Below are 14,092 nucleotides of genomic sequence, written 5' to 3'. Positions count from 1 at the left end.
CCAGGCAGGTTCCTGTCTTCCTCCTCACCTAAAGAAGTGGGCACAAGGGATGCCTATGACAGGAATGGCACCTCCTCTATGGGAACCCAGGCCTTTTGGGGGGACCTTTTGCGGGGGTGGGGGGAGTGGTGTGGAGGAATCTCTAAGCCCAGAAGTGAGGCACCTCAGCCCCAGCCTAACCCTGGGCTCCCTCTGCTGGTTCAGGCCTGGGAGTGGAACTGTTAGGCCACACCCGCCCTGAGAATCAGTCATCATGGAAGTGAACCTTGTTTAAACATGAACATTGCCTGTGGAGGCAGGGAGGAGAAAGAGGGAGGGCTGGGGTGGGTGCGCCCTCCAATTTGCAGTTCCCCTGAACTAGGTCTAATGAATGAACCTAAACCCAGAGCCTCCCCTGAGCCCAAGCCTAGGCAGAGGGTGGAGAAAACCCCCAAATGCCTGACACTGTCCACAGACGAGTGACAGATGCCTGGCCAGGAAGTCCAGGGGCTGGGAGTTCCCCACAAGGTGCCCTAGGGATGCAGTGGAAGGTAGGGGTCATGGTCTCAGGAAATCAGTCCCAAGGCCACCCTCATTGCCTCTTACTGCCAGCACGTGGTCCCTATGCTGGGCATTGCTCCTTCCCCAGACACCCCCCTCCTCCACTCTGTCCTGCTGACCTGACCCTGATCTCCACAGCCCCCACCAGTACCTTAGTACCTGCTGTGCCACAGACCCCCTCTTCACTCAGGACTGTGACTCCTTCAGTAAACTTTAGAGTACTGACTATGTACCAGGCTCACAGTCCCCAACTCCTAAGTACTTCTGAAAAACTAGACAGCGGGCACCTGTAACAAAGGTCTCCCGCCCTCCACCCCAGGCTCGGCCAGGAGGTAGAATCAAGTGTTATGCCCTGGGCCTGTCCCCAGGCAAAAGCTGGAGCCTCAGCCTGCTGGGTTAGTCACCACACTGTGAATCCCCACCTACCCCCAACCTGATGGCACCAGCACCATCTATCTATCCTAGAGACAGCCAAGTGCCCTGGGTCCACACAGCTTCCCAACCCACAAAGCTATCCCTTCTTCCATTACATGCACACACACACACACACACACACACACACACACACACACTCGAATGGCTTGGCCAGGAGACCCTCTTCCGGAGCATCTTAGTGAAGGTCTGTGAGAGCTGGTCCAATTCTAGGTTCAATAACTGAACCTGACCAAGTCGCCTCACCTGAGTTTTGGCTTCCTCTTCTGCAAGAACAAGAGAGCCTTGCTCTCACAGAGGGAGCAGACAGGTGTGGTGGCAGCTACCATCAACCTCATTTATTAAGTGCTTCTCAAGCACCTGTCTTACCCCCATTTTTACAGATAAGGAAGCACTTCAAGGTTAAATAAAATGCCCAAGATAACATGACCAAACCAATAGAAAGAAGGAGGAGCCACCATTTGCACCCAGGCCCTGAGGCCCTGGAGCCCTCAGCACAACTCCCCTATTTTCACGGCACACCGACAGCACCCCGTGTGATATCTAGGGTCCCAGCACAGGGGTTCTCAATGCCCACCCAGTAACTTCTTTTGTTTTGTTTCTGTTGAGACAAGGTCTCCCTCTGTGGTCTAGGTAGGCCTTGAACTTCTGGTGAACCTCCTGCCTCGGATTCACAAGTGCTGTGATGATAGCCATGCCTGGCCACACCCAAATCACATCTGATAACTCCGGAGAGTTATCGCCTTGCTCAGTAATCACTCAGGAGACTGTCACCATAGGTGTCAGTCTATGGAGCAGCTATCAGACAGAGTCCCTGCTCTGAGGCTGTGGTGATACCAGTCCTAGTCAAACTATGACACTCCTGTCACCCCAGCCCCTGCCCTGGCTGCTGAGGGCCAGGTCTGGATCGATTTTTTTTTCCACACCTAGTGCTCAGTGCAAGACCAGTTATAAGGTTGGTGCCCAGAGATCAGGTACACAGATGGTACTCGTAATTTGCTCATGCTGAAAAGCACTTACTTGGTTTGAGATGCCATTCAAAACCCCTTACTAGCATCTCCTCACTAAGGCTTAGCAACCACATGAAATGGATGTCATAGTCGCCGTTTTTACAGAAGGGAAAACTGGAGCATATAGTAGATAACCTAGCTAAGGCACAAACCATGATGGGGTCTCTTCTCTTAACAATGCCCAACTGCCTTCTGCAGCATCTGTGAATGAATGCATCCACATGATGCTCCCTGAGACTCAGAATTCTGGGATACTGACCCAGCTTTATCCCAACACCACTTCCTGTAAGACCCAGCCTCCCTCCCTAGCCAGCTACTCACCTTGCCCAGAAAGTGCTTCCGGTAGATACGTGCTGTGGGATTGCACTCCAGTTTGACCTTGGTGGTGGGGGACTGCAGTGGCTCTGTCTCAGGGATGCTGGTGATCTCATGGTTGGTGCCTTCAATCCAGTAACCCCCAAACTGGGGTAGTAGGATGAGGGGGAAGGGCCCTTCTCTCCCCAGAACCTAGGAGGGGATTCAGCTAAGAGCCACACTCCACACAGCACCCTCTAAGGGCCCCAAGGCAACCTCCCAACTCAGAGCCTGGACTCCCAGGTACTACGGGACAGTCCAGAGCTATGAGACCCAAAGTTCTCATCCACCCGTCTGGGGAACCTGCTCTGCTCCTTTCCTCTCACCACTACATAAAGGATGGGAGAGAAGGGTGGAAGAGAGTGTGTCTGAGAGGCCTCGGATTCAAATAATCTCAAAACTCTCAGGACTGGCACAGCCCTGCATGAGGGCTTCCCAGGGTCATGGTAAGGGTGGGTGTGGGGCTGATGCTGGTACCTCATGGACACTTGGGTAGGGAATGTAGTCCTCCTCTGTCTGTAAAATATAAACAAACCAAGGACCAGCTGAGATGAGGCTTCACCCTTTACACACACACACACACACACACACACACACACACACACACACACACACACACACACACACGAGCTTGCTCCCAGGCTCCCTGGGTCTGCTATTTCCAGACTGCTTCAGTCTCTGCTTTCTGCCAGGGACAAGGGAGGTTCCCTGCCTCCCTGAGAGATGGAGGCAGTATTCCAAGCAGGGCCTTAAAACTGACACTCCTACCAAGCTCCTGGTGGCATCAGTATAAGGACCTGTTTGAGACTCCAGCCCTGAACGACGTTTCAGGCTGATAGCCCAGCATACTCCTGCAGCCCTGGAAACTTCCCCTGGGTCCAGCCACATCCTCCAGAGGAGTCTCGAATCAACAGAAGTACGTGCCTGTCTGAGTGGAGCGGGGGCTCACAGGCCTAATGGAAACCCAACCATGTGATGGCAGCCACCTTTGCAGAAACAGGGGCTTCAGCTTTGATATGAGGTGACCTAGAGGAGCGGGTGTTTGCGGTGGTGCAGGAGAGCATGAAGAGCTAGCTTGAAAGTTCTCGACAGGGTCAGGGCAAAGCACTAGGAGCTGCTGAATTCCCAGAGCCACAAGCCCTGCTCACCAATATTGACACACAGTGGCAACTGGGACACTCTTCCTGGACCCTACCCAGCCCAGCAGGGTGAATGTCCCCAGAGCCTGGCCTGGCCCACTTACTTTGAGGGGTGGTGGGAAGGAGCATCGCTGTTCATCCATCCTGCTGCCCTGCAAGAGAAGGTATGCTGTCACCCCCTGCCATGCCTGCCACTCCAGGAGCTGAAGCCCTAAGACAGATGCCCATGTATGTAGGGACACCTGCAGAATGGCGTGCTGGCCAGACCACTCTTCAGGCCTCTGGCATCCCTGTGGTGATGCGCTGAGGGAGGTACAGCAGCAGAAAGGAGCTAGGGGCTCTGTGCAGGAACTCACGTGCTGCTTGGTGTGGGGGCAGGGAAGTGTATGCAGGCATGTGGGGTGTGTGTGTGTGTGTGTGTGTGTGTGTGTATGTGAGAGAGAGAGAGAGGGAGGGAGGGGGAGGGGCTAATGCATCAAGAGATACATGGAGGGGAAGGAGGAAGAGAGGGAGAAGGCATTGAAACTGAAGGAATGGGAATCAAGCCAGAGAGTTGAAGGAGGCTCCTGAGCTTTTCTTCAAGCCACCTCCCACCCTACCCCATTAACCTTTGCTCCCATCCAGACTCTCACCCATGCCACAAACACAGCGGAGCTGGGAGGTGGAGAGCTAGCAAGGGTGAAGCAGGGGCAAGACTGCACCCCAGGCTGCGGGCTCACTCATGCCTCCCCTACCTGCATCTCTGCGTCTATATTCCCTCCTCCACTCTGCATGGGTTACTGCACAGGAGCCTGCCAGGACTCTGAGGAGCTAGGCTGACATGCACATGACTTGCTGGGGACCCAGGAAGGGATGGGAGCTGGGACCCTGGATGAGTTCACAGAGAGGAGGCAGGTAGAGGACCTTTAGCCCAGCCAACTCTGGGGCTCCCGGGCCCATCCTTACCTGCATCTTCTCAATCATCTCAAACAGATCTGTGTTCTGCAACAGAGATGGGAGAGTGAGTCAGTCTGAGTGAAGCCGAGCTGTCAGTAGGAAGCCTGAACAGGCTCTAGCCACCCCAGCTTGCCTGGTCCTCTCATTGGATACCAAAAGGGAGTGACCAGGAACTTTGTAAAGCTAACCACCCCCCCAGAGTTTGGCCAGTTTGGTCACCTAGTGAAGTGAGCCCAGAACCTAGGTCCTGGGTTTCAGGCAGATACCCATTCAGTTTGCTTTCCTGAAGGAGGAGGAAGTTACTTTAAGAAAAGAGACATCTTCCCCTCTGCCGGTACAAAAATATCAGTTCCACAATCAGCATCTGGACCCCTGAGAGGCCCCAGGACCCAGCCCTAGAGCCAAAACCCACCAGGCATGGAGAGAGGGTCTGAGGTTCCACCAGCACTCAGGAAGAGAACCAATTCACCAATGCCCAGGCCAGTGTGGGCTGGGGACACTTTGGCGAGAGGTGCTAGATTGCTTTTGGTCCTTTACCTGTGCATGAGCCCACATGCACCCCACTTGCAAAGCCAGCCTGCCCAAGGCAAAGCAGGACACACATAGGGTTAATGCAGTGTCTGGCAGCTGCTTGGCAGCATGGGCCTCTCCAGTGCCAACTCCCTTTGAGTCTTCCTGGAAGGCGGTATCCCTACCGGATGGAGGCTAGTGGATTGGGGGCCAGGCCTGGGAAGCCCCCAGAATCTCCAGGGCAGCCTTCCCCCCCCAACCCTTGTAAAGTTCAACTCAGGCAGTTCCTGCTGCTCAGGGGGAGCCACCTGAGCACAAACATATGTGTTAAGGTTGTATACCAGGAAATGCACACTCTGTAGAGCGCACACAGGCTTGCACACCATGATTTGAACAGTTTCATTGCATCAGGAATACCTTTTGTGTATCAAGAAATACACACACATACACACAGAAACACACACACACAGTGATCCATATGGAGCCTGTGCATAGTACTTCTTAGAGACATAGCCTAACATACACATACACATGTTGGTGTCCTGAGTTACACACAACACACACTCGGGTCCATGGATCTGAGATTCACACATATGCAAACCCATACCTGTGCAGCCTGAACCCCAGTAACTGCACACATAAACAGAGTCATTCTCCTGGCTGAGACCAGGAGACATACCGGCATGGGCAAGGGAAAACAGACACAGAATCCCAGGCATCATTACCTGCATCAAGGCATGCTGCTCAACAGACCCAACACAGCATTCTACATTGCAGACAAGAGCTCTGAGGAATCAAACAACTGCCAGGGTCGTTAAGCCCCATGGGGTCCTTAGTGCAACCAACCACCCAACACCACATATGCACATCATGAAGGTCACAGAGCCTAAGACCTCACAGGCACAGTCTGGAGCCTGCCTCCAGAACAAGACCCAGCCTGTAAAGTCCACTCCAGCAGTACCCAGGAGCCCCTGACCCATGGTCACCTGTGGCCACACCCAATACCTCTGAGTGTGGAAGAACAGATCCCACTGGCAGTTTGGCAGACAGCACAGACACACACTATAGTCCAGGAAGACAAACACACCTGTCAACTCGACTCAGCCTTACAACACTGCCTCCATCTATCTATTCGGGGTCAGCCAGACAGTCTCTGACCCACCCCTTCCAAAGAGACCCAGCAACGGGCTGAAGTGGAGAAGTGACCAAACAGCCAACACAGTGAGATATCACACACTGGTGCACCAGAATTACAACGACATAAACACTGACACATGGTACTGTCACCCAGAGTGTACACACACAGCAACAAGTAACACCCACAGTTACAGCCCCACAGGCAGCAGCAGACGCCCTGACACATGGCAAAGGCAGGCTGGGAGTGATGTGGCCAGGAAGCTGGGCATCCCACCTGGGGAAAAGCCACCAACACAAAGTCACCCGGTGACATATGTACCCCATCCGTGTAGGGAAGGAAGGCAGCAGGCAGTCACGGTAGCGCACACACACACACACACACACTCTCTCTCTCTCTCTCTCACACACACACACACACACACACTGCCACTGCAGCATCCATGGCCACAGTGTCCTCACATCTGTCCCACAGGCAGCTGTGGAAAACTGCCCATGGGACTGGGGTGTTCTGTGTAGTGCTCCGTGTAGTCCGGTGTCATTCCGAAAGCATACACATTCACATTGATGATGCTAGGACACAGCCTGCCGGACTCGGGATAGTCGGGTTGAGTGCTGGCCCTAGGGTCCCTCTTTGGACAGGCCGCCCCTGCCAGCTTCCTCACCTGCCACCCGGCCACAGCCGGCAGAGAGCCCCTCCGCGGACGGCCTTGGGGCGCTGGGGGCCGCGGCTGCGCCATCCCGAGCCCCAGCCCCGGCGGCTCTGCAAGCCGGCCCGGCCCCGGGCCCCGTAGCCCGAGCTCCGAGCTCCTATCCTGCCGCTGCTCTGTCTTCTCTGGGCTCGCCCCGCGGCCGGGCCCGAGGGGGCGGGGCGCCAGGTGCGGGCGGTGCGGGCGGGACGTCTAGGCCACGCCCCCCATGGGGGCGGCTCGGCTAGTGGCCTGGGACACTGCGCCTGCGCACAGGAAGCCTTCGACATTCCAGTTAGCAGCTGTGTCTTCCCACACTGGAGACCCTGCCTCTGGGCTTCAAGGACAAGGTTCTTGGGACAGCTGTGCCCAGGAAATACAAGAGACCTGGCGAAAGTGATTTACTTGAGCACTTCCTTAGCTGGACCCTTTTGCATGTCTCACCATCTTGCCATAGCCAAGGAGGTACTTGGCTATACTTACTAGACAGATAAGAAAACCATATTCCAAGAGTGCAATAGCTTATCTGATACCACACCACTAGGAAAACCACTGGAAGAGCCTGGAGCTGCCTCATCCTCACCTCTTCAACAACTCAGCAACCGACCCTGCCCAACCCTGGGGGAAAGCCTGGAGTGGAGAGAAAGGCACGTGCAAACTTTAGGACAGGTATTCTATAGTTTAGGTTCTCCAGGGTCTAGCTCTCGCCTTGCTACAACTTGCAGAGTGTGTAAAGGGGTCTTTAGCAACTCTGTTAGCTCAATTCACCATCCAAAGTACAAGGCCTCTGGAGTCCGCCCATCTGACCCAGCTGCCCGTGTGTCTTAGGCTGGTGTTGTTGCTGTGCAGTAGGGACAGATTCCCCCTCCCCCAGCCATACCACCTATCCTCCAGACAGAGGCTGGAGAAGTCTGGGTGTTGCAAGGGCAGGGCTCTCCTCCAGCTCAGGGCCAGACCACCTGCAACTTCCCAGAAATGCTGCCCACTACCCTCTGTCCCCAGGGCCAGGAGCTCCTACAAGACAGGCAGGCAGGCAGTACTTTCCTTCCCCTCACAGCCCTGGCCCCAGGGCAGGCTTGGGCCCAGAGAGCAGTGGGAACGCCAGAGATATGCATTCCAGACACCAAGCAACTTTGGCTTTAATAATTAACAGCAGCAAATATTGATTTATGCAACCACTTCCAGACTTGCACACTTCCGGGCACCCATCACAATGCAGCCAGAGGAACATCCTTTCCCACACTGGCCCTGGGGGAGGCCAAGCCTGCTTATATCACCAGCCATATGTAGGCCAGGTAGAGTGGATGCTGTGCACGTTTCTAAGTGTATACGTGTGCAACTCCAATGTTAGTTACGGGTGTACGTGACATACTGTGTCTCTGTAGCACAGAGGTGTGGGTGTGGGGTGGAAGAAGTGGCTAGGGGTGTTTACTGTCCATCTCCTTCGGGTGTCCATGTGCAAGTCTGAATACACTAGAGATGTATGCTTGTGTCTGTCTGTCTGTGGCCTGGCCCCCAGTATTAGGTATAGGTAGGCCAAGTATGCACTTGTATGTAGATTTTACAGTCCCCGAATTATACAGAGGGCAGCTAGCGTCTATTCAAATGTGGCTCCCCAAAGAGAAGAGAACTCCCCTGCCCATCCCTGAGAACACAGGCAGACTAACTCCCAAAATTCCACAGGCATCGCCCAGTGACGAGCTGGCAAGGCCAATAGAGAAGACACTGTCCACTCTGTTACAGGTGGAACTTGCCCTTTACAAAGAAAGGTGCCCAATATCATCATAAAAATGTACCAATATAGGGTGCTGAGGGAAACTAGAGAATGTCTGAGGCCTGGTTCTAGCAGCCAGTACCTGCTGGAGACCCCAGAGGAATCATTCAGTGTCTGGATGTTGCCCTGGAAAACAACAACAGTTCACAGGCTGGGTCCTGACTTGGGGGAGTGGTAGATGGTGGGAATGGGGTGGTCCAAAGCTCACTGTCTGAGCTGTGTTAGCACAATTGGAAAGTGGTAGCCAACTCGGTACCAGGAGGCTGAAGGGTAATCAATGGTGATCAGAAGGGCCCACCTTGGGCTGTCTGAGGTGCAAGGCTCCAAGTATGCACTACATTCACCTTCCTTCCTAGATGCACAGATCAAAGCCCGGATAGTGCCTAGGGGACGATTGCTCCAGCAATCGGCTGCTATCAAATCTCTTTTTCTTGAGGACCCTTGTGGCCCTGCCTGGGACTGCTACCCACCAGGGAAGGCAAGAGAGGGTACCAGGAAGCCTGTATGTGACTTACAAGACCCCTGCTTGTGATTTCCATGGAGATAACAGTCCTACACATAGAGAACATCTTTTGGTCCTTCATCCTCCTGCCAATCCTCACTCCAGGACAGAGCTCTGGAGAAGGTTCCTGGCAGAGCCTTCCTGGCTGTGCAACCCTGGGGAAGCCCCTTCACATCTCGGAGCATTTAGATCCTAGTTGGGAACAAACTCCCTGCCCCCGTGTTGATGAAAGGGCCACATGGCAAGGGCTTTTGTTACTGCAGAGCATCCTGCCACAGGAAGGGCTCACTCCCCTGCACTGGAGAGTCCATGGGCCACACACAGGCCAGAAAACATCAGCCAGTCCTGTCTCTACAGCATCCAGCCTGCAGCCCTTTGGACAAATAACAATATCACTGAGCTCAGATTTGGACGGCCATGGCTACAGCACAGAGGGACAGAGCCACGATACAGAGAAGATAGTAAGTACTATATAGCAGGGATGGAATCCCCTGAGACGCCAGCTGTCCCCGGCCTCTGACATTCTGCAGAAGCCATTCAGTCACTCAATTCCTGGCCAGGGCATGGCTTCTAGGGGTAGGGTCTGTGTCCTGGCCTGCCAGGAATCTTTAAGTTTGGTACTAAGCAGGTACCAGGCAAACCTCGGTTGTTAATGACAGCAACAGAAAAGTCTTTACCATAGGACTTGGAGCCAGAGATGGCTCAGACTGTGGGAGAGATACCTTTTATCCAGACCTGGTGCCTGTGGGGAGCAGGGGCTATTATCACCCCTGGCCTGTAGTGAAGGGAGCCATGATGAGAGTGGAGAGAAGGCAAAGGAGCCACCGGCTTAATAATTTATCCCTAAGCCTCACTTCTAGCACTTCTGTAGACACTGGTTCAACCTCTGAGACCGCACAGGCCACCAGCAGTCAGGAGTGGTGTCCTTTTGGGTACTTAGCCCCAGTGGCATCAACCTGAATATTTTACATCTTCCAAATAGTCATGTTATGGCATCTCCAAGCCCTAGCATGGCAGGGTACAGACTAGGGCCATATGTTTGGGTCATTTACCTTAGGGTAAGGTGAGGCAGGGTGGGAGGGAACTGAGTTCACGAGTAACAGGTCTAGTTCCTGAGGGAAGCGCCGCCTCTGTCCATCACTCTTCCTGGAAGAGAAAAAGGAGTCTGAGGTCAGAAAGAGCCTTAGGTTGAAGATTCAGGGTCTCTGAGAAGAGGAGTTCTCTGAGAGTTGGGGGAGAGGCAGGTAGGGCCCTGAGCTCCCCAGGAGGAAGGGCGGATGGGGTGGGGTGTCCTTGAATAGAGTTGTAAGCGGGCTCCCCTTCCCAGAGGTCAGAGGCATGGACCCCTGAGTTCTCTACCAGTTTTCTAGCCCATTCTGAAGGTGGAGACTGAGTCAGGCGCAGCAAGGGTTGCTGTAGAAACGGGGACTATTAGGTTCCCCAGCTCTCTGGGAGGGACCTCAGGACTTCGGTGGGAGCAGCCTCACAACTGCTATTACTAATGCCAGTAAGGCCTGTGTCCAGGCCTTGAGCCACTCCCTGGGCCTTGTAGGCACGACTCCTCGCTCCCATTTACGACTCCTCTTCCCATTTTAGGACATGGACTACAATGTACACAGAGGTCACAGTCAGCCAACAACAGGACACTCGCTGTTCATGACCCATCTGTCTCTAAGCCTGGACGAAGTTACACCCACAGCCCTTCAAGGACAGGGACAGCTCTAAAGAGAGTGATGGCAGCGCCTGCCTCCCACACAGTCCTGCTGAGTCCCCCTCCCATGTCAAGGGGAAGATATGTCCAGTGGTTCCCAATCCAGGGAACCTGTGGCTTGGTGAAGCAGGCCTGGCTTCTGTCGATGCCCGAGGCCAACCTGACATGGCTGCACCCCAGCCCCAGTTCCGCCAAGGCAGGCTAGTCCCAAGAGGGTGAGTCACCTTCCAGAGGAGCTTCAGTGGCCTGTGGCAGACTTGAGTCAGGGAGATCCAGGCAGACACACCCAGGTGAGGGAGGACCCATAGGATGACCCCGACAAGTTCCAAGCCCCTTTGCCTCTCCCTGGGTCAGAGGAACCAGGCTCAGCCCTGCTCAGCACAGGGGACCCCCTACCCCAGAGGGCTGTCAGCTTCTTACAAGATCTGTGTCCTGGCATTGCTTGACTCAAAAGGACAGACCTGGTGGCACAGCCTTTTGAGCCCATAGCATCAGTGTGGGCATGACCTCAGAAGCCAACTGGCTAGTGTGGCTTGAGTCCAGGACACACAGCAGCCCCTCTGGGCCTCAGTCTCCAAAACAATTCAGCACCATGACTGGGCAGTCATAGGTATTCATGCAGCAAACTCTCTCCCAAGTAGGGCCCCATGGAGTATTTGCTGACTGATTGCCAGACGGAAGGTGGGCAGCAGGGAGCCATGGAAGGCTGGTGAGTGAGGGAACGTACGCAACACAGTTACCGTTGACACAGTGCGGTGACAGTGGGGAGAGGGAGACGGGAGATGAGGTGCAAGATTAGACAGAGGCCTTTAAAGTCCGAACTCCCGTAATGTGTAGCCAACCCTCAGGGCCCAATCCTGGCAGAGCCATCCCAGCACGAGGGCTGAGAACTGCTCATCACACCCTGTTGATAGCTGAAGAGATGCCAGTCCAGCAGCAGGGCCAACCAAGACAGAATATGAAGATAAGAGGACAACTCATAGGTACTGGTTGTCTCCCTCCACCATGGTCCCAGGGATAAAACTCAGGCCCCCCAGGCTTGACAGCAAGCGACTTTACCTGCTAAGCCATCCTACCAGCTGGGGTCCTTATTTTTTGAGAGAAGAAACTAAAACCTTGCATGATTGAGTACGTGCCCAAGGTCACATTACATAAGTCCAAGACCGTAAACCTCCCGGGGATCTGGGTGAAGAAGTAATTATCCCTTTAACCCCACATGATGGAGCCTCTTATCACTAGCAGCTGCTCATTTAACACGTCCATCAGAAGCAACAGACTTAGCCTCCTCTCTCTCCTCCTCCTCTCCCTCTTCCTCCCCTCAACTCGGCTTTCTGCTCAGACATTCCTGCTCCTCTCTGGCCATCATTCCATTGCAGCTTCTGGCCTCTGCACAACTCCCACCATCTTTATGAGCTTAGCCTGCTAGGTCCCTCCTGTCTCATCTGTCCACCCTCATCGCTGTCATTTTCTTTACATGACTGGAGGTCCCCTAAATCATGTCCCCTTCCCTCTTTTCCAAAACCCTTCCTGACCCTCAGGCCAAGCTCAGTGAAAAACATCTCTCATTCTCCCTATTCCAGCAGCTGGGGTAAGGGGCCTGCACCACCAACTGCCCCTTTCGACTCCTACAATTCACACAGGCAGAGTCTCCTTCCGTCACTAGAGGTGCTTAAAAAGAAAACCATGTGTGCATACACATGGACATGTGGGCACAACAGTGTAGGCACAGGACAACTCAGAGCTGGTCTCCTTCACCACATCAGTCCCAGGGATCAAACTCAGGTAGTTTAGGCTTTGTAGAAAGCGCCTTTACCCGCTGAGCCATCTTGATGCCCCCCAATGCCCCCGTCTCCCCCACACCACCACCACCACCACCACAGTGGCTTTTTGAGGTGTGACTTCATCAAACTTTCATCAAGATGAAAAACCAAAAGCACAGAGATGTTCTCTAACCAGCCCAAGATCACACAGCTGGGAAAGGGCAAGGCTGGAGTCTGACTCTACCACATATGTCCCAGCTGCCCACCACACGGGCTTGACAACTGGCCTGCCCACAGCGACTTTCTACACCAGGCCCAGGCTCCTGTAGACACTGCCATGGCTTTCCTGGCTCCAGGCTTTCCCCATCGGCACTGGGCACATCCTTGAACACATGAACAGGTTGCAGCCACATGAGAGGTGACTTGCCCAATGTCACAGGGATAGCCAACTTGGGAGTCTTGGCCAGGCACCCTTTAGAGTGACCTTCAGCTCCTGCACTCCCTTGTACCAGCCAGCTGGTCCAGTTCCCTTACATCTTGGTGGTGCCCATCTTTCCCTGAGAAAGAGTAAGGCCAAGGCCCAGCTCCTGAGTGGGCCAGCTGGAAGCTTCTGCAGACAGCTCCTGGTTTCTTGGCAACTGTCCTGCATCTCACTTATCACCACATCAAGGTAACAATAATAATCACACCTGGGGGGCGGGTGCAGGCTCTGTGCTTTTGAAAGGCTTCTTTGCTCTATCCTTTGCTTTATCGGCTCCCCTGGGACTATCACCGGAACTGAGCAACTGAGCTGGCAGATAAGGCTCTGGCCCAGGCTCCTCATGCCCAGAAAGGCAAACTGAGGCTTGGGGAGGTCAAGGCACCAAGTGAAATTGGCCCAGCATTTGACAGCAGACCAGAGATGAAAACTCCAAGTTCCCTCACAACATGGCCCTCAGGGATCTGGATGCTTTAGGAGGGTGGAAGGACCTTGAGAAATCTTGCTCTGCAAAACAGTAGGGTCCAAACCAGGTTTGAACATGAGGGATACTGAAAGTATAGGACAAGTTGAGGCTAAGTGATGGCACACTCCCCTGGGGCACAGGCTTTCTGTGAGCCTAGTGGAGGATGGCCAGAGAGCCTCATCTTTTCTCGAATCTACAAAGTGAGAGCTGAGGGACCGTCTGTGAAGGGCTGTCTAGACCCTCAAGTACCTTGATGGCACCAGAAGGAGAGCCAAGCTGACCCAGGGTGACCCAGGGTTCCTTCCACATGGAAGCCCCAGTGAATCTGGATCCTGCTGACTTTTCCTTCCCAGCCTCCATGTCTCATGTCCCTCTCCTTGTCCTTTCCTGAGGACACCCACCTGGCACACACATGGGCAACCAGATACAGTAGTCAGGAGAACTGGCCAGCTAATGAAGACTTGGGCAGGCAGAGCTAGCCAGGGACAGAGGCCTAAGGGTTGCCTGCCAGCCTGAGCCTGCCAGGAAAGACTGAGGGCAGAGATTGCCCGCCAAGAGCTTCTACCCACCTGGTGGAAAAGGGCACAGATCTCCCAGTGAGAATGGGGTTTGTTGGGGGAGGCATGTTCTCCAGAGCTCCAGTCTCCCAGCACAAGC

The 14,092-nt window shown here is 54.2% G+C and overlaps 1 protein-coding gene across 1 annotated transcript in view; it reads right to left on the bottom strand.

Annotated features, from left to right (window-relative positions):
- Rap1gap (RAP1 GTPase activating protein) overlaps window positions 1-14,092 on the bottom strand; it is a 61,676-nt gene that overhangs the window by 16,518 nt on the left and 31,066 nt on the right. The window contains 5 exon segments of the mRNA XM_051173765.1: window positions 2,304-2,489; window positions 2,814-2,852; window positions 3,580-3,627; window positions 4,421-4,456; window positions 10,073-10,166. Coding sequence (XP_051029722.1) covers window positions 2,304-2,489; window positions 2,814-2,852; window positions 3,580-3,627; window positions 4,421-4,438 — 291 coding nt within the window. The 5' untranslated portion in view covers window positions 4,439-4,456; window positions 10,073-10,166.

Source organism: Phodopus roborovskii, unplaced genomic scaffold (genome assembly GCF_943737965.1).
Source record: "Phodopus roborovskii unplaced genomic scaffold, PHOROB, whole genome shotgun sequence".
Taxonomy (NCBI): domain Eukaryota; kingdom Metazoa; phylum Chordata; class Mammalia; order Rodentia; family Cricetidae; genus Phodopus; species Phodopus roborovskii.
Note: the sequence above shows the minus strand (reverse complement) of the source record. Positions and strands in the feature narration are given on the sequence as shown.